The sequence below is a fragment of the Vicugna pacos genome, chromosome 7, assembly GCF_048564905.1.
Source record: "Vicugna pacos chromosome 7, VicPac4, whole genome shotgun sequence".
Lineage (NCBI taxonomy): Eukaryota > Metazoa > Chordata > Mammalia > Artiodactyla > Camelidae > Vicugna > Vicugna pacos.
The window spans coordinates 30,267,733-30,286,758 of NC_132993.1; the positions used below are offsets into that span (position 1 = coordinate 30,267,733).

Sequence of the window (19,026 nt, forward strand, 5' to 3'; positions counted from 1 at the left end):
GTTTCTTAATATCCTTTACAGATTGTTTATTGTTAGTGTATAAAGACGTAACTAGCTTTTGCATGTTGATTTTGTATCCTGCAACTTTGCTGAATTAATTTATTAGCTCACATATCTGTGTGTGTGTGTGAAATCTCATGGTTTTCTAAATGTAAGATCTTGTCATCTGTAAACAAAAATCATTTTACTTATTCTTTTCCAATTTGGATGACTTTGTTTCTTTTCCTCGCCTAATTGCTCTGGTCAGGACTTCTAATACTATGTTAAATAGAAGTGGCAAAAGCAGGTATACTGGTCTTGTTTATTCCTGATCCTTGGGGAAAAAAAAACTGATAAATCTCAACTTGTACTGTAGTCGTATCCTCCTTTCATTTGAAGTATCATTTGTTTAATCTTTATTCTTCTTAATCAGGCTTATGGGAAGCGTGTCAAGTTTGTTAACCTAAAAAAGAAAATAAAACTTTTGTATTTTGCTTTGTCTTGTTTTTCACTGATTTATGATCTTTAATTATTACCTGTTTTACTTGCTTTGGATTTATTTGGTTATTTTTCTAACTTCTTAAAAAAATACTTAGTTTATCAAATTTCAAAATTTTATCTATTTTTCTCATTCTTAAGTGTATAAATTTCCTTCAAAGCATTACTTTACCATGTCTCAGAAGTTTCTTCAAGTGTGTTTTTGGTACCTTTTATTTATTTTTAAATTCCAGTATGATTTTATCTTTACTCTTGAGTCATTTAAAAATTTCCAAATATTTAGGAAATCAAGGACTCTGAAATGTTTGAAGTTTTTTGTTTTTTGTATTTTGGGTTTTTGTTGGGTACACAATCAATATTTATATATGTTCCACATGTACTTAGGAAAACTGTGCATTCTCTAATGTTTAGATGTAGAACTATATATGTCTATTAGACCAAAATATTCTTTTGTTGTTCAAATCTATAACATTGCTTATTATTTTTGTCTATATGACTCTTCAAAAACAAGGAGAAATGTGTTGAAATCTCCCATTACATTGATGGATTTATTAATTTCTCCTTGTGCTTGAAAACATTTTATTTCACATATTTTGAGGTTATTTTATTAGGTACATGCATGGTTCATAATTGCTGTGCCTTTTTGGAGAATTGACTTTCTTATTATTAAATGGTGACTCTCTCTATCCTTAATAATTTTTCTAATTGTAAAGCCTATTTTCTCTGATATTAATATAGCTGCATGAGCTTTCCTACGGTTAGAATTTGCTGGATATATCTTTGCTAATCCTTTAACTTTAAACCTTTGTGGCCTTTTACTATGAAGCTGTGTCTCTTGTAAGCTACAAAAATCTAAATATTACATTTTTACTCAAACTGTCAAACTATTAGCTGAGGAGTTTGACCTATTTACACTGATTGTATTATTGATATATTTTTCACCTGTTTCTCTCATCTTATTTTATTGTTCAAGTGTGTCTCATATTTTAATGTTTTTCTTTAGTACTTTTTTTTTTGTCACTTTCATGTCCATTGGTTTCCTCGCTACTCCAACCCAATCATACTGATATTATCTAGACTTTAATACTAAGTTATATGATTTATATTTCATTTTATCTTCGATCTTGGTTCTCTCTTCTTTTTTAGACAACTATTTTATCAAGATAGTTGGTGGGTTTTGTTCATATCATATTTTTATTTATTTATATCATATTTACTTCATCTGAAACTGTTTTCAATGTTAGTCTTTGTGGGTAAACATTCTTAAGCATTTTATACCTCTAAGAATATTTTTATCATGGCCTCATATGTGGATGATATTTGGGCTGGATATAAAACTCTTTATTTTAAGTTCTTTTTTTTTAAACATTTTTTATTGATTTATAATCATTTTACAATGTTGTGTCAAATTCCAGTGTAGAGCACAATTTTTCAGTTATACATGAACATATATATATATATATATATATATATATATATATATTCATTGTCACATTTTTTTTTCTCTGTGAGTATTTTAAGTTCTTTTCTTTAAACATTTAAAAATACTGATTCACTTTCTTCTTTCATCCATTTGTCACTGAAAAATTTTATGTTAATCAGATTCTTGTTCTTTTGAACATAATCTTCTCTCTCTCTTTTTTTTAGGCTTTTATATTTTTCTCCTTGTCATTGTATATTCTTAAATTTCACTGTAATGTGTCTGAATGTAGGTTTTTCCTATCTTTTTCTTTGGATAGTCTATAGACCCTTTCATTTTTTTTTCTTTTTTGTTTGTTTGTTACTTTTTTGTGGGGTGTCCCTTTCATTTTTAAATCAAAATAAAATAGTGCTAAAATAAAATGAGATTTTAGAAAAAGACTTCGACATTTTATTTAGTGTTAATTCTAAGAAATGCATCTCCATTCTTTTTTTTCATTATTTCTTAAAATATTTTCTTTCTTCCAATTTTGTTTCTCTAAGATGCCTAATACTTATCTATATTTTAGTTCTAATAATTCTACCCTCATACTGATTAGATTTTCTTTCATATGTTTTATTTCTTGATCCTTTTCTTCATCCTCCTGAGAGATTACTTTAATTTGGTTTTATAATTCACTAATTATTTTATTTCTTTCTCAGTGTATCCGTTATTCTATTTTCCATTTTATAGTTTTCTTTTATTCAGCTATTATATTTTCATGTGTTCTATTTCTGCTTGATTATTTTGGCCATTTTTATGCTTACTTGTTTTTATTTTATATCATAAATTATTATAAATACTTTCCTTTATTTCTTTTGGAATATATATTAGGCTAATTTTAAAAACTTGTTTTCATGTGATCTTTTTATTTGTAAAATTTTTGCTTTTGCTATTTCTAACACTGTGTGTGATTTAATATTTAAAATAGTTATTTTCTTCTAATGTTTTGACATTGTGACCTGTGAGCACATTTTCTTTAGGGAATATTGGCTACTATGAAAAATAGTGTCTATATGAGAAGGTCAGTTCCCTATTCATTTCAGTCTCTATGATCTTAGTAGAGGAGATGTGAATAAAATCTAGGGTAAGAATCTTGGACACCAGGAACCACTGTCAATCACCTCTCCCCTCAAAGCCACTTCTCAGATCAGGAGTTCATTTTTTTCTACTGGAATGAAGAATTGTCTTGAGCAGTATGTTCTACCTTGTTGAAAATAGTTTATATTAGATGTCTTTAGAAATTGTGAGTTTGTTTCTAATAATAATACGTTTCCTTATTGCTATGTTAATGATTTTGTTTTACTGAAAAGTAATCTGTTTTTTAACAAGAATAATAAACTTTTCTTTATAAAATATTTCTCCAGTAGCCTACTACTCTATGAAATAAACATAAGACTTAGACTGTAATACCTAAGTGACTTATACTTTTGACAACAGTAGATATAATTTAGCTTTGTAAGTCTTTTCTAATGTGTATGCAATCTTTAAATTTTCACTAACATTGTCCTCATATCTTTTAATGGAGAAAAATCTCTTTAGAGTGCATGAAATGTAACATACTTTGAAATTGAAACCAATTGTCTAATGATATTCAAAAAGTGATTAGCCATTTACATGAAACAGAGTAGTACCTACAGCGTAAAATTAAATAGGATATTAATCATTGTGCTTCAGGGCATAAATTAGACAATAACCAAGGTCAGGAGAAGATATACTATACCTACAGTTAAGTACGATTAGATTCGTTATCAGAATTTCAGCCCAATTTCTAAGGAAAAATGCATTGGATACAGTCTGACCAGGTAATATGGACTCAGGGAAATGCTGTGTTTAAGAATCTATCACTTTATTGTTGCAGTGTGTATGTAATATGGCTTCTTTTCTTCTTAAACATTTCTGTTATTTGACACTGCTGCATTGAAATCCATCTGAATTCAAGCTCTTCAGTGAAAAGTACCCTTTCCATAGTTTCTTCCCTCTTCCTTGTCCCTCACTCCCTATCTTTTTGTCTAGCATGTCCATTATGTTTCTCAAATGTACAATGTACAATTCAGGTTGGTGATGCCTCAGCTTATAACTAACAGGGTTTTCAGGAAAAGATCTTGGAGACTTTAATTTTACAAATATAGTTAAATGACTCAGATGTTAAGGAGATATCTGCTTTTAGAATTTCTTCTTAATTGTATTATTCTGCCATTAATACTCATCATTTATTCAATTTGATCAACTTTGTTTCTATTTTTCAGGTGAGAAAATTGAAAAGGAATAAAAGCCCCCCTTAATTAGCTCTCTTCTAACATCCAAGAAGTAAAAATGCATTTTAAAACAATGAGTTTATATAAAATTAAAATGAGTTTTAATAAATAACAAAAAGGACTGATATATGAAAACACACATCAGAATACCATTTGCAATCTGTAATGTTCTTATTGATATGCACATACACTTATGTATTAGCCTGCTTTTCCACTATACTTTCAAAGTTCTTTTTCTTCACAAATGTACAATATTAATTATATGTAGTTTAATAGAGTATTATGTCAGAAACTAATTTTGAACTAATTATGTCAGAAACTAATAATGTGTCCTTTATTTACATTTCTTTCCAGTCTGATTTTAAAAGTATTAAGAAAATTCCCTTAGTTTGAATTGGAGTTTTACAAAAAGTGGGACTAAGGAGTCTGCAATAATCTGGCTATAGTTTTTGATTACTTGTATTGCTTCTTGTCCTTCAGGGAAGAAATGTTGCTCTTGGTTGACTTCCCAGAAATGAAATAAAGATACTTAGATTGGAAATATTTTAAATGTTCAAATTTTACCTTTTAAATGTAGCCTGTTCTGAAATAATGAATGTTGAGTTATGAATATTATTTAAATTTAATTTTCTTATAAGATAAAATCAATAAGCACATTTCAAATAACAAAATGGTGCAATTTTGAATTGTGTATACAGCATCTTAGCATTCTGAAAAATTGTTCCCAAGAAGCACTTTAAGAATTGCAGTGTTTCTGTAATTAGACATACACTATAGCCATTAGAGGCAAAAGCAGTTTTAGACTACTTTTGGTTACCAGCTGGGATATTTAGAATAATCTAGAACATTAAGTGTACAATGAGAAAAAGTATGTCTTCCAAGAAGGAAAGAAAGTTTCTTACTTAATTAACAGTGTAAAATACCTCTTGACTATGAGTTGCTGGTAGCACTGATGGTATTAGGAAGGCTTCCAAAATGTTCAACCATTATATCTAATTTATGATATACAGTGAACTTTCCAGCTTTGCTAATATGTATAATGATTTTTGTCTAAATCTTATTCACCAGGTAATGTTCTGGATCAAACTTTCATTAATTTTGTAAATATTAACCAAAATTTTTCTTCACAAGTGAACTAATTTCTCCTTTCTCTTAAACACAAATACCTTTTCTCAACATATCTTATCCACAAGTATCCTACAATGATTTTACAGTCAATGAATACTCTTGTTTAAAATTAAAATGCTATATATTACAAATTATTATTAACAAAATGACATTCAATATATACAACTAAATATACCAATATTCACCAAGAATTTGATTGATATTTTCTTCCTTTTTCTTCTAAAGCTATCTGGAAGTATTTTGGACGTGTATAGTGGTGAGCAGAGAATTTCATCAGCTAACATGGGACTTACAAGTGCTTCCTGTCCAAGCAGTCTACCAATGAAAAGAGAAATTACAGGTAACGTTGCTTTTATATTTTATCCTTTTTAAAAGTCGACTACATAAGACATGACTAACATACATTTCCAAGCTAAATAGAATTTCAAATAAAAATATTTGAAAATATTCTTATTCTATGACAACCAAGCAATAAGTTAATATAATTTACAGTTCAGCTGAATTAATTAATTATTTTAGTAATTGGGCATATTTCTAAACACATAACCTCTATCATATGTATATGACAGCTTGACTAAGTTCTTCACTTAACATAGGTTCATTTTGATATTGAAAGATGCAACTGACTAACATGGCTGCAAAATAATAAGTTAATAGATTAGAGGAAGTTAGATTTTCCCCTTTTGAGCTTGTTTTATGGGTTTTATGATTCACATTTAACTTCCTCACATGGCTAAAAAACTCCTTGGTTTTCAATAGTAAATTTTTAAATTGTTGCAACTGAAAGGAATTATAATGGCACTGTCAGTTTCCTCCAGTATATAAATGAGGGAATCAGGAATCAGAGGAATTGTTTTCCCAAAGTCATACAGCTGAATAGGAGCAGAAATGGATCAAAATAAGGATTTTCTGACTTATAAGTCCAGCGTTAGTGTCTCCATAAAAATAAAATAAAATTCAGTTGAAATTTCTGTATCAAGTTTTTAGTTTGGAACTCAGACACCAGTCTTTAAATTTTTTTATATAGTTAATATCAATATTCTTACTAAATGCAATATATTCATTTTGGTGTCTAATCAATAACTCAAAAATGTCTATGCATTCAAATTACTTAGACTAAAATTAATTAATATATGTTTAAAAGACAAATGTAAAAATGTACAAATGTTCTATACCTCTATTTTAAAAACTAGAATAATTCAAAGAACACTGTATTAATTATCTTTTGATGTATAACAAATTACCCCAAACTTAACAGCTTGAAATAATAAACATGTATTATCTCATACAACCCCTGTGGTTCAGAAATAGAGGGATGGATTAGAAAATTTGTTCCAGCTCAGAGTCTCTCTTAAGATTGCAGTCCCGATGTTAGCCAGAGATACAGACTCTTGCCACATGACAGCTGGAGGATGAGCTCCCGTGGTGGTTCACTCACGGGTCTGGCAAGTTAGTACTGTTTATTGGCAAATGACCTTGGTTCTTTACCTTGTAGACCTCTCCACAGGTCTGCTAAAGTGTCCCCATAATAACAACTGGCAATCCAAGGGACACCAAAGTGGGAGCTGGAAAATGTCTCTTATGACCTAATCTTGGAAGCCACAATAAAAAGGATTAAGCAGTTTATTTGTTTATTTATTTTATTTATTCATTTTTAATGAAGCACTGCAGATTGGACCCTGGACTTCCTGCATGCTGAGCATGCGCTCTACCACTGAGCTATACCTTCCTCTGATTAAGTAGTTTAATATATTCTGCATACTGTACCTCTTTTAATCTTCACAATGATTATCAAGTAGGTATTATATTATACCAATTTTACAGATGAAGAGACTGAGACACAAAGAACTTAGGTAACAGACCGCAAGGCTATTAAATGGAGAGCCAGAACAGAAATCAGGTTTTACTACTCAAAGCCCATAGGTTTTGCAACTGCCTCTCACTAAAAGAACACTCTGTTCCAAATTTCTAAATATTTGCAAAAAATTATTATGCCATTTGGAGCAAGTGATATTGTATTTTTACCTAGCATTTCTGAATTATGTTGACTAGAAAGATTGTAAGGTAGAAATAAGTACTGTTTCAATTGTCTTCCTTTTGACCAGAAACTGATACTCGAGCTTTGGCAAAAGAGAGACAAAAAAAGGACAACCACAACCTCAGTGAGTATATTTTCCTTTTTTTCTAAACAAAATTAATTTATTTAAGACAAAATGCTTAGAGGTTAAAATGTGTGATCTTTTATTGTCGCTCCATAAATATTTTGAGATCAGATGACCAAAATTAATTGTACATCTCACTAGAAGAGCTATTTTGGGAAATTTAAACACTGTGATCTCTCAGAAAAGCTGTACATTTTTATGAAGTGAAACATCTCAAGTTCTCTCCTTGATCATTCTCTCCCTCTCAAGAGAGCTTCATGTGACAGAGATGAGTACATTGGGTTACATTTGAATTCTGTTGTGACTCATTGACTGCAAGGTTTAAAGAGATAAAAGTGACTTTAGAAAATGTACCCCATTTAAACAGTAAGAATCATAACTCCAGGTTCTTATCTTTCTGTGTCAATCTGCTCCTTCCTTCCTAGTGATAAGTTATCTGAAAGTATTGCTTATGTTGTACTGATGAATTCCACTGCTGCAAAAAAGGGGGGTTCAGATGCCTTCCTGGGGGTCAATTTGACTCCGATAATGGGTCACATGAGATGGATAAATGCAGTCAAGGGAAGTTGTTTAGGGGCAAGGTGAGCTTTAGATGCTTCGTCATGTCTCGAGTGCTTAACTGTCCCAAGTGAGCTTGACTAATTGAATGTGAAGCCTTTTTGTTCTGGGAACCAAATCAACAAATGACAAAAGTATAGAATAGAATAAAAATAAATACAAACTTTAAAGCTCTAAAACAAACCAGGAATTTCTTTACATGTGGTCAGTTGAAATAGATTTTACGTGTACCTGTGAAACCTGCATCTGTCTGTTCATAAAGCACCTGCCTATGTCACAAAGTAGGCTGACCATGTGAGTGAGGAAAGAACTGACAGGTGGTTACAACAGTCCTTGGAGTAGTCCTGGAAAGGGAAATGACCTGATTCTGATCCGTTAGAGGCAGAGCAGTTAAGTGTTGGTCCAGATTATGAAACAAGTAGAGCATGAGTTTGGGGAGCTAATTGTTGGCAGAAAGAATTGATACATCAAGGAAGTGCAGACTTCTCTCTTAGTTTTAAACCTACTAACTACTCTTCTCCTTGCTTCTTTCCTCTGTTTGCACTTTAAGCGACAGGTCATTTCATGTAAAGTATGACAGGTGCCCGGTATGCCCATTATCAAAGTGTTTTCTAATCTGGATTCCATTCGAGAGTGATCTTGCTTTTTGGAGATAGCAATGTCACAAAAAAACTAACATCACGTTTTAAATGTAAATCTAGGCCAACCCTTAACATTTATGAAGATCATGGCTAGAGGACAAAGTCCCACTTACCATTTGTCTAAATACTTAACAGTTATAACAAGTCTAGAAGTGCTTAATTAAGTATGCTCTATCCTCCCTAAAGACTGGAAGACGAGGTGTGAAATTATGATTCTCAGATCCTTGGAATTCTGAGTGGGAATGTCAAGGTGGGGCAATGCCAGCCCATAGCCAGCAGCCCATTTCATTTTTCTCTCTACCCCCTATTCCATTCAGTGCTGCAAGTGGTCTCAAACATGAGTGTGAATCCTTCATCTTATATTTTGAAGTTTCATAGATTTTTCTACAAACAACTGCTGCTTGTCTGTGTCTTGGGCCTAGAGTGAGCACCCTGGAGTCATGAATCTCCCTCAGGAGGATGGACGTGGGAAGCAGTCTACACAGGCTCTGGAAGTGGGCTCCGGGCATTTGGGAGGATATACCTGGGGCAGATTACCCAGAGTGTAGTTTAGAAGTGGAGGTCCCTTTGCCCTGTGGCTGCCTTGCTCAGTAGGGATGGGTGTGGTAAGAAAAGGCCCTAAAGGGGGCTTCTCTTTAGTATGGGAGAGAGGCACCTCTTGCCTCAATCTAAGGACAGAAATGAATGAATATGTCAAAAATTTTGTGAAGAGTGAAATCACATATAGCATTAGATAATTTAGCAATTTCTTGAAACTTGACTCCTTTACAAACAACTAGTGTACTGAATCTGAGAACATTAAGGAACCAAACTTCTCATTATAATTATTCATTAATAATTTGATTGAGCACAATGTAAGAAGAGTAGAGTAGGAATTTCTGATATTTTACATAAGGTGTATTTAAATAATAGATTTTGAAGAAACATTATAGGACTAAACCAGTCTCCTATTTTGAGATAAAACTGAACATCCCTCATAGCTGCTCTTCATCTTATATTTAAAAATCTGTTTTATAATATAGGAGTGAGTATGTGTGAGCATAGAATTATTCATAAATTCTCACTGTAAAATATAAATATATTTCTATCAGTTTTATCTTTGTTTATTTTCTTTTCAGTTTTTTTGTGTGGTGTAAGTTTTTGAATCACATGCCCAGGGAAAACAGGATTTGTAAAGAGGGAAAATAAACTCTCTCAAGAATCAATTATATCCTAATTTCAGAGGACTCCCAATGTATTATTCCTCAAGGTCAAATTCATTCATGTTAAATTGCTTTGTAGAGTCAGTTCACCAAGACAATTGATATTTCTTCATGTCTTTCCTTGTTTCCAGTCGCAGATCTTATTTTTCAAGCATGTATTTACTGTTTTGACATACATTTTTCTTTTTCTTCATGAATTTTTTCTTCCTTCATTTCCCTGAAAAACTTTAAAAATGTTATCTACTGAGAAAATATATGTAAGTTGTGGTTCCTGATACTGGAAATGTAGAGTAGACTATAAGACTACTCTATGCTCTGTAAGATTGCTCTTAGGTCAGGGTCAGTATAGGGAACTCTACTTATTTGTGTATTTGGTTTGTATATTTAACATTTATTGAACATTTGCTAGATGCGTAAAATTTCCCTAAGCAATGAATGCATGGAAATACAAACAGAGAAAAGAGTCTCTGAATAAAAACCTATATCAATAGTTCTCAAAGTATGGGCCCTAGACAAGCAGCATCAGCATCACCCGGGAATTTGTTAAAAATGCACATTCTTGGGTTCCAACCCAGACCCACTAAGATCAGAGTCTCTAGGTATGGGGTACAAATAGATTTTAACAGTCCCTCCAAGTGTGTCTGATGCATGCCAAAGTTTAAGAATCATTGCTCTGTATGTTACTGAAAGTTGTCAAACTAGAAAACTATATTTATAGTCTAATCAATCAATATATATTTATTTAGCATCTCATATATGCCAAGCCCTCTGGGGACACAAAATGAAGTAAGAAATGGTCCTTGCCCTTAAAGAAGTCATGGTCTACTTGGGCACACACACCTATCATGTGCCAAACTGTGTTAGCCTTTTAATAGAGTATATGAGAAGATATGCAAGGAGAGAATATATATACATATATAATTTCAGTATGAGTAAATATTATAGCAATATTATAGGATTTCAAAGAATGATAAAAACGTTGTTTTTGAGAGTAAGTGTTTTTAAATCATTGTGAACAATAGAATCATAATTTTAATGTTATTTTTACTTTTAGAATAAAACATTTAAATTTTTATTTTATTGTTGAATATTCTTTTGACTAAATGGAAAATTTTTGCTCATTGTTTTTAAAATATTATTATTAAAATTTATAACTGACCAAAGTGAATTCTTTAATGAGAATAATCAATAATATTTCTTTTTTAATAGTTGAAAGAAGAAGAAGGTATAATATTAATTACCGAATCAAGGAGCTTGGCACTCTTATTCCAAAGTCTAATGATCCGTGAGTTCAAAAAATCATTTCTCTAATAGTGTTATGGTTTCAATAACCCCCAAAATGAGTGGGAGGGATGAGGGGAAGGGGAGAGCCAATGACTAGGAAACTAAGCAGCTTATGGCTAAGTTAAGGCTACTGCTGGTCTCATTTTAAAATGTCTGTTCAAGTTTGAGAGTTATTAAGCATCAAGTTTGTTACACACGTCGTTTTGAGCTATAGGAAATAAGTAAATGATTTCTTCTCAGTACCTAGTGGATCATTCTGTGTGGTACCAGTATTAGCAAATTTAGTAGTATCAAATGCTTTCATGATAACGATATCTTCAGTTTATGGTTATAGCAATTCTTCCAATTTAAGTTTTGCCCCTGATTCCCTCCTTTCCTCTTCTATAATGACTGTTAAGTAAGCACAACTTGCCATGGAGAGAAATGAATTTTTTCAACAAAGCAGTGTTAAGCAAGCCTTTACTGTCTTATTAGCAGTGGTACTTTTCTTAAGCAGGAGTTTGAATTACTTGACATACTGCTTTCCGTTTGTTGTCTTCTTTCAGGTTGCCTTTTAGAATGCAGCAAATAAAGATCAGCTACTTTAAAAAATGTGTACATAAAAATTGGATTGTTGAATTTTCAGAGGTTTCAAAATTTTGGAGATATTCAAGCAAAAAAATGGAATTTTAAAAACATACTGGTTGATGCCAACCAGAAATTGGTTATTGTAATTAAATTTTCAGCCAAGTTTTGGTATCATACAGACACAATGTCAGTTAACAAGATGTTTGAGGTTATAAATTTCAGGAAATAGCTGATTAATCAACATATCGATTTAGAATATTGAGTGTTTCTCCAAAATCATGAGAACATTGTAGCATTAATAATGACCTAAAAAAATTTTTTCTTCTTCAAATTAAGAAGTCCTGGACTCTCCAAATACTGGCAATTAACTATTATTCAGAAATGATGATGTTTGATAAAGTGGTATTTGTAAAATTTGTAAATACTCTTTCCCTAAATTCAAATGTGCTGATTTACTAGGACAAGTTAATCATCTGCAATGGAAGGAAATGCCATATTTATTCTCATGGGCATTCAGGATAGTGACGACATCTAGAGTAGAATGGCAGAAAGAGCACTGGATGGAGAATCTGAAGACCTCAGTCTTGGTGTAGGTCCTACTAATAGCTTTTCAAGTCTTTTGAAATGTCTAAGCATACAACTCTCTATTAGCAGAAAAGAACACCCATTTTCCAGATAGGACTTTTTATTAACACTTAAAATATAACTGCACATATTCACTAAACATTTGCTATAAGGCCAAACAAAGCCTTGAATATATATTTCAATTTCTTTCTAACATAAACTGCACAAAAACATATAATCTATTTTGATTTCCTAAAGATAAAACAAAAACCTAAGTGCCAACAACCTAAGTGTACATGGATTTTTAAAAAATATTTGCACCTTAATTTGTTACAGTATATTTTTAGCAACCTATCTTTACTGACGTTTTATTTGAGTTTTTCGAAAGCCTTTAATATACTTTCCCTAAAAGCAATAGCTATTTTTATAAATAATCTTTATTTTCCATTCATATTTCATTAGCTAACATGTATATAATTTAATTATACTCTCACAATAGTAAGTACAATAGGCATTCATTTAACAGCCTGTCAGTAAGTACATGTCACCACAAGGATAACAGAAGTACCTGGGTGTCTCAGAAGGTAACCTAGTGGCCTCTATTATCTACTTTGTTCTGACAACAGGCAATGAGTGTCACAAAGGGAACAGAGAACATTAATTAATCCTGAAAGTGATTAGATAAAGGTCAGTTAAGAGAGCTTCTCTTGTAACTGGTAGAGCTAACCCACAGTGCCAGGGCAAGGTTATATGCAGAAAACAGATGAGACTGTAAGATTGGACTCTGAAGCCTAACTGAACATCTTTAGATGTCACCATGCCCATAAAGCACCAAATATATTATACACACACACACACACACACACACACACACATATATAATCAGATAATATGTATGAGAATGCCTCAAAATTATAAAGCTTGTGTGAGGGATAATTATTATTCTACATTTTTATAGAAACTTTGGTTATAAAATGGCTCCTTTCTAGTTCTAATTCATTGTCTAGAACAGAGGATGGCAAACCTTTCCTCTAAATGGCCAGATAGTAAATATTTCAAGGTTTGTGAGCATAAAGTGTCGTAATTATTCCCCTCTGCCATTGTAGCATGAAAGCAGACATAGACAATATGTACATGAATGAGCATGATGAAGTCCAATGAAACTTTGGTGACAAAAACAGGCTGTGGGCTGCAGTTTGTCTACCCTTGATCTAGAATACAAAAATCAGTTCATCACAGAATCAGAGCTGAAAGGGACCATAATTGGGAAAACTTTGTTATAAGCATTCTTCAGTGGTTTCTCTTCCTTGTAGATTTCAGAAAGGGGGTTTAGTAATTGTTTTAATTGTATTATGTCATATGTAGGCACTAAAAATACCAGAGTATTACATATTACACATAAGGAAGATAACAGTACCTCATGAAATCTATGTTGCTGTTCTACATGCAAAGAGAGCACTGGATCACAATAGAAAACACATTTCTTACGGCAGATGCGTTTGAAAAAGGAAGAGAGCCACAGATTTGCAGAAAGCACTGAATTGAGAGAGGAGACCTAGGACTTATTTTCTAAACACCACATGCTCTTGGGCAAACAGCAGAAACTCTGAAGCTTTGGTTCTAAAAAGGCTCTGAGGACCTTTCCAGCTCATGACTAGAATAAACTTAGGGGTTGGCTTAGGAAATGAACGCTAACACATGAAGACATTTTGAATTCTATGAAGTTGCCATTTTTGTGTATCAAAAACATTCAGAAATTTGTACTTTGCTAGGTCAAAACAGTAAGATCGAAGGAAAATAAATAGTAAACAGCTGTTGTTGAGATAATAGGTTGAGAAGATTAAATGAAAAACAAACAACAGGAAATGATGATTCTTAACCATTAGTGAAAAATAAAACCAAACAAAATTAACAAAAAGTAAAGCATTTCTACAGATATATGGTGGTGATCTACTTTATATGTGCTTTTTAAATCATATGTCCAAAAAAGTCATGTTCATAGATATAAAAATGCCAACAGAGCATGGATTATTCTATTGATGCTATCAAATTATGCTTTTTTCTAATATATATATATATATATAAAAAATATATATAATTGATTACTTTTTAAAAACTAAATTGATTTTTTTTCTTCTACAGTCAGAACTTTCTCCTGCTTTTGTGTAAGAATGGCAGTTGAGGTAGTAAATGAAACCTAACAAGACTTTCTAAAGTAGAAGTTATAAAATGTTGATCAAAACAAGAAGAATCAGGCATGTTGTGCTGTTTTCTTTCTTTTTTGTTTTTTTTTAATGCTTTTAAGTGGATGTGTACCACTAAGATGACAACAGATAGTTTTTCCATAGTTCTGCCTGGCAGCACTATTATTTCAACTTATATATTTCTGTTTCCTGCTTTAGCCCTACATACATTCAAGCATTTAACTCCCCCAAAGTTTTAAGTTTTTCAAAGAAAATTATTTTGTAGAAAATGAAAATGACTAGCTGCTTGAAATTATTTTGGGAGAGAAGCAAACATCTCCTTAATAAATTTGGAAAAACTTGGAATATTTTATGAAAAAATCTCATATATAAAAATGGTTTTAAAATAGAGTGAACCTTAAAAAATTTAGTGAAATGACATCAGGTAGATACAGTAGGAAAACCTATTGTGTGGTTTCTACCACCACTTTGAACATTTATTTTACACCTAAATAAACAGAACCTTAAACTTTAAAGTTGACTAATGTTATTCTTTTCATCTTATTCCTTTTGTCCTTCAAGTTTTCCTTCCCATGAGAAGAAATGAAACAAAATTAGGACCATAAGGCTCCTGCTGATCCTTAGAGTTCTAATTTAGGAGTTCACTACACTTTTCAGTGACAGACACCTTCTTGGTTTAATGGCAAAAGGAACCTCGTTTCCCCTACCTTTCCCACCACCAGATAAATCACTGTGAGTGGAATGAGATCAACAGCTGTTATGGCCCCAGAGAACTGACAAAGCATTTTCAAACTTGAGGCAGACATGACAATGGTTTGGTGCACTTCAGTGGAAGGTGACTTATTCAGGCATTTTCACCTAATAAGCATTTTCACCTGTGGTAGAAAAATGTATCTTCCTTTAATTTGTTACAGCTGATGGAATTTTCTTTTAACCTGAATTTCTAGTGAGGCATATGCCAGTCAGATTTTTCATAAGCAGTATTTTCCCAGTTCTGGGCACTTAATAAATACATATTAAGTTCCATGTAGTTCATGTAGATCACATTAACCAAAAATACATGCAGTGTAATGTCTTTTAAAAGTTTCCCTACAAGCTTACTTTATGCTATATTAAAAGAAATCTTATGAATCTAAATTGAAAATTCATCTAGGTTTTTTCCAGCAACTTGGAATAACTTTTAGAAATTAGTTTGGCCTCATTCTCCATACATATTATCAATTCTCAGATAGTATTAAATGCACTGATGTATGTTTTTAGATATTAAAATCAGTAGCCTGTTCTGTAATTCCAGATTTATTATTTATCCTGAAGTTTTAATAACGTATTTCTCTATGCTATAGCCTGAAGATTATCAGCACTTTCTAGTTATATTTACTTATCTTGAACTTATTCAAAAATAGATATCCAGCCTTAAAAAAAAAAAGTATTGTTGGTTTTTCTGCAGAAAAACTTGCCTAATGATTCTAGAAAGTTTTGCTCTATTGCATAAAGTGATGTTGCCAAACTGATTTGTTTCACAATCACTCAGGATCATCATTCAGAAGGGACTTTATTTTTTTTTTTCTCAGAAGCATAAAAGCAACCATATTAGAAAGTAGGTTAAAAGATTGGTACATTTGAAATGATCTTAAAAAATTTAGGCTTAAGTCCTCAGTAATGTACATTTCCTAGTTCATTAATGCAGAAATGCCGCACATAGATTTTAATCTCAGAGTTAATAATAAAAGCAATTTTCACTAAAAATATAAAAACTGTAATGGTAGAATCATGATATTGCATTTAGCTCTCCCACAAAAAGTCACTTTATTACTTTCTTTTGACACTTATTTTCATTCTGGGATTAATTTTACTATATAAGGGCTTCTTAACTATTCTATTAAAATTTCTATTCAGAAGCAATAATATCTAAGAGTGAATAATAGTCATGTAAATCATTATTTCATATTAATGTAAAAGATTTTGTAAGTTCTTATGAATTCTGCTGACACGCACAATTGTGAAAAGGTTATCTCTTCGTTCTACAGTGATATGCGCTGGAACAAAGGAACCATTCTAAAAGCATCAGTGGAGTACATCAAGTGGCTACAAAAAGAACAACAGAGAGCTCGAGAATTAGAACACAGACAGAAGAAATTAGAACAGGCTAACAGGCGGCTTCTACTCCGGATTCAGGTTTTTATAAGAACGTTGTCATGAACCACGTAGCTTACCTGTCATCAGTTTTATTCATTGGTCTAATTTATTTTTTTCTTATTAACAATTATCTTTCCTTTCCATGGATAATTTTATTGCCTTTTAGAAGTTTATGAAGTAGGTTGATTCGATTAGGTTTTGATTAGATATCCAGAGCCAAGATGGTTTTAAAATATGTAATGAGTGACAATTGCAAAGTGCAGAAAAAAGAATCAGTTTTATAAACACACATGATATTATCCCAGCTGAAAAATAATAATAAGCAGAACTTTTTTGTTTCTCTAGATAATATTGGACATTAAATTCTCCTCTCTTTTATTTCTTTAGCAACATTGCTATGGATTTCATTGCCGAAAGGCATATTGTGCCAGTTTATATTGTCACTCCTCATCTGTTCATGCGACACAAAATCTCAAAATATAGATTTTCATTACTCTCAAGTTTTTTTCTTTAATATGTGAGCATGCTTATAACCAGGTAAAACACTTACTCTGTTTCTAAGAAAATAGTGAGAATTAATCAGGGAGAATGAATGGAAGATTTCCTCTGTCTCCAAATAGTTGTATTGTAGTCTGAGCCCCTAAGGGACCATTGTATGTAATGTATTCCTTTAAAGAACAATGGGAGTAGAATTTTTTTAAAAATCTGAGTATTTTTCTCAGAGTTGTTTTTCAGGCATTAGGAATATACTGCACTCTGTTATTTGCAAAGTGAATGTTTGTTAATATTTTAGATCTATTTTTGGCTTATTCTTTAGAGTTGAGTTCACTTTTAAAGTCATTATTTAATTATTCTTATTTGAAATTGCAGGAACTAGAAATACAGGCTCGTGCTCATGGTCTGCCAACCCTGGCTTCACTTGGCACAGTTGATTTAGGTGCTCATGTCACCAAACAACAGACCCATCTTGAGCAGAATTCAGTAGACTATTGCCAACAATTGACTCTGTCTCAGGGGACAAGCCCTGAGCTCTGTGATCAAGCTATGGCCTTCTCTGATCCTTTGTCACACTTCACAGATTTATCATTTAGTGCGGCTCTGAAAGAAGAACAAAGATTGGATGACATGCTACTGGATGACACAATATCTCCGTTTGGAACAGATCCTCTGCTGTCTGCCACTTCCCCTGCAGTTTCCAAAGAGAGCAGTAGGAGAAGTAGTTTTAGCTCAGTTGATGGTGATGAGTTATAAAAATTAAACAGTCTCAATTCATCAACTGGGAAGCAATTCTATGCTGGTGCTATGCAATTAAGTTCTGTGTTTCATATATTGCTTTGGCTTATTTTTTCTGAAAGGAATATATTGTTCATGAAAACTGATTGATTAGAAATAACAGAAGAATTCACAAGAAGAAGAAATATGGTATTGAAGAATTATGGAGCGCTAAAAAAGATTTATTTTCTCTTTGACTACCGAGTCCAAATCTTCTTAAATTTTCTTCTCTTGGAAAGAGGCACAACAGAAGAAACAGGTCTCTACTGGTATTTTAAAAGTAGTGACTTGGTGATGTGCTATTGAAACTAAACAGACTGCAGAGTATAAACCTGAAACATACAAATGTTTTTCTACTTATTTACTTCCATCACCTTCCTACTCAACTCTGATAACAGTAGTTTTCAAGAATCAAGATCAACAGGTCTGGTGGTTCATTGCCTTTCTCCATTGTCTGGTAGACATGTCTGAAGTTCAAGCATTATAGAGAAAATAATTAAAAGATGGATTATCTGCCACTTCCAATTAAAAAGTGAATCTACAATAAACATTAGAATTTTCCACAATAAAATACAGAAAATTTACAAAAAATCTTGGATTCTAAAATTACACCATAATTCCCTTTGTCAGTTCAATCACACTAATTCTCAAAGCATTTTTGCATATTTATGGAGACATGCTCAGTTCAGAAAAGGAACACATTGAATACTTTCCTCAAGAATATTGACTAGAATTTTATTGCTTCACACAAACATACCCCCACACACAGGTACACAATGCAGGTAGCATGTGCCCTTTTCCCCCTTTTATTCTTCTGATTTTCTAGTCAGCATCTGAAATCATGTTCCAAATCTTTTTTTCTTCATCAATAAGATATTGGGTAATCAGTTTCAGCAAATAAAATATCAAAAGTCCCCCTTACTAGGACAATTTGTCAATTTGTTAAATAAAACTAATCACTGTAGCCAAAATTGGGTCTAAATTAGTTATTTGATACAGTTTTGCTCCAAAATGACAAAATATTGAAAATTGGATTGCCAACTGGCAAAATAATTAGTAAAACAGAAGATCGTTCTTATTACATTCAGCTCGAGTGGAGGATAAAGTTCTATTC

General features: G+C 32.0%; 1 protein-coding gene across 2 annotated transcripts in view; it reads left to right on the top strand.

Moving 5' to 3' along the window:
- Window positions 1–18,254, top strand: part of TFEC (transcription factor EC) — a 165,457-nt gene extending 147,203 nt beyond the window's left edge. The window contains exons 4-8 of one of the 2 annotated variants that reach the window (XM_072965418.1): window positions 5,548–5,662; window positions 7,428–7,484; window positions 11,095–11,170; window positions 16,532–16,679; window positions 17,511–18,254. In XM_072965418.1, coding sequence (XP_072821519.1) covers window positions 5,548–5,662; window positions 7,428–7,484; window positions 11,095–11,170; window positions 16,532–16,679; window positions 17,511–17,891 — 777 coding nt within the window. In that variant the 3' untranslated portion in view covers window positions 17,892–18,254. The remainder of the gene's footprint in view (window positions 1–5,547; window positions 5,663–7,427; window positions 7,485–11,094; window positions 11,171–16,531; window positions 16,680–17,510) is intronic. The other variant, XM_015240837.3, reaches the window with a different exon arrangement.
- The last annotated feature ends 772 nt before the right edge of the window (window positions 18,255–19,026 follow it).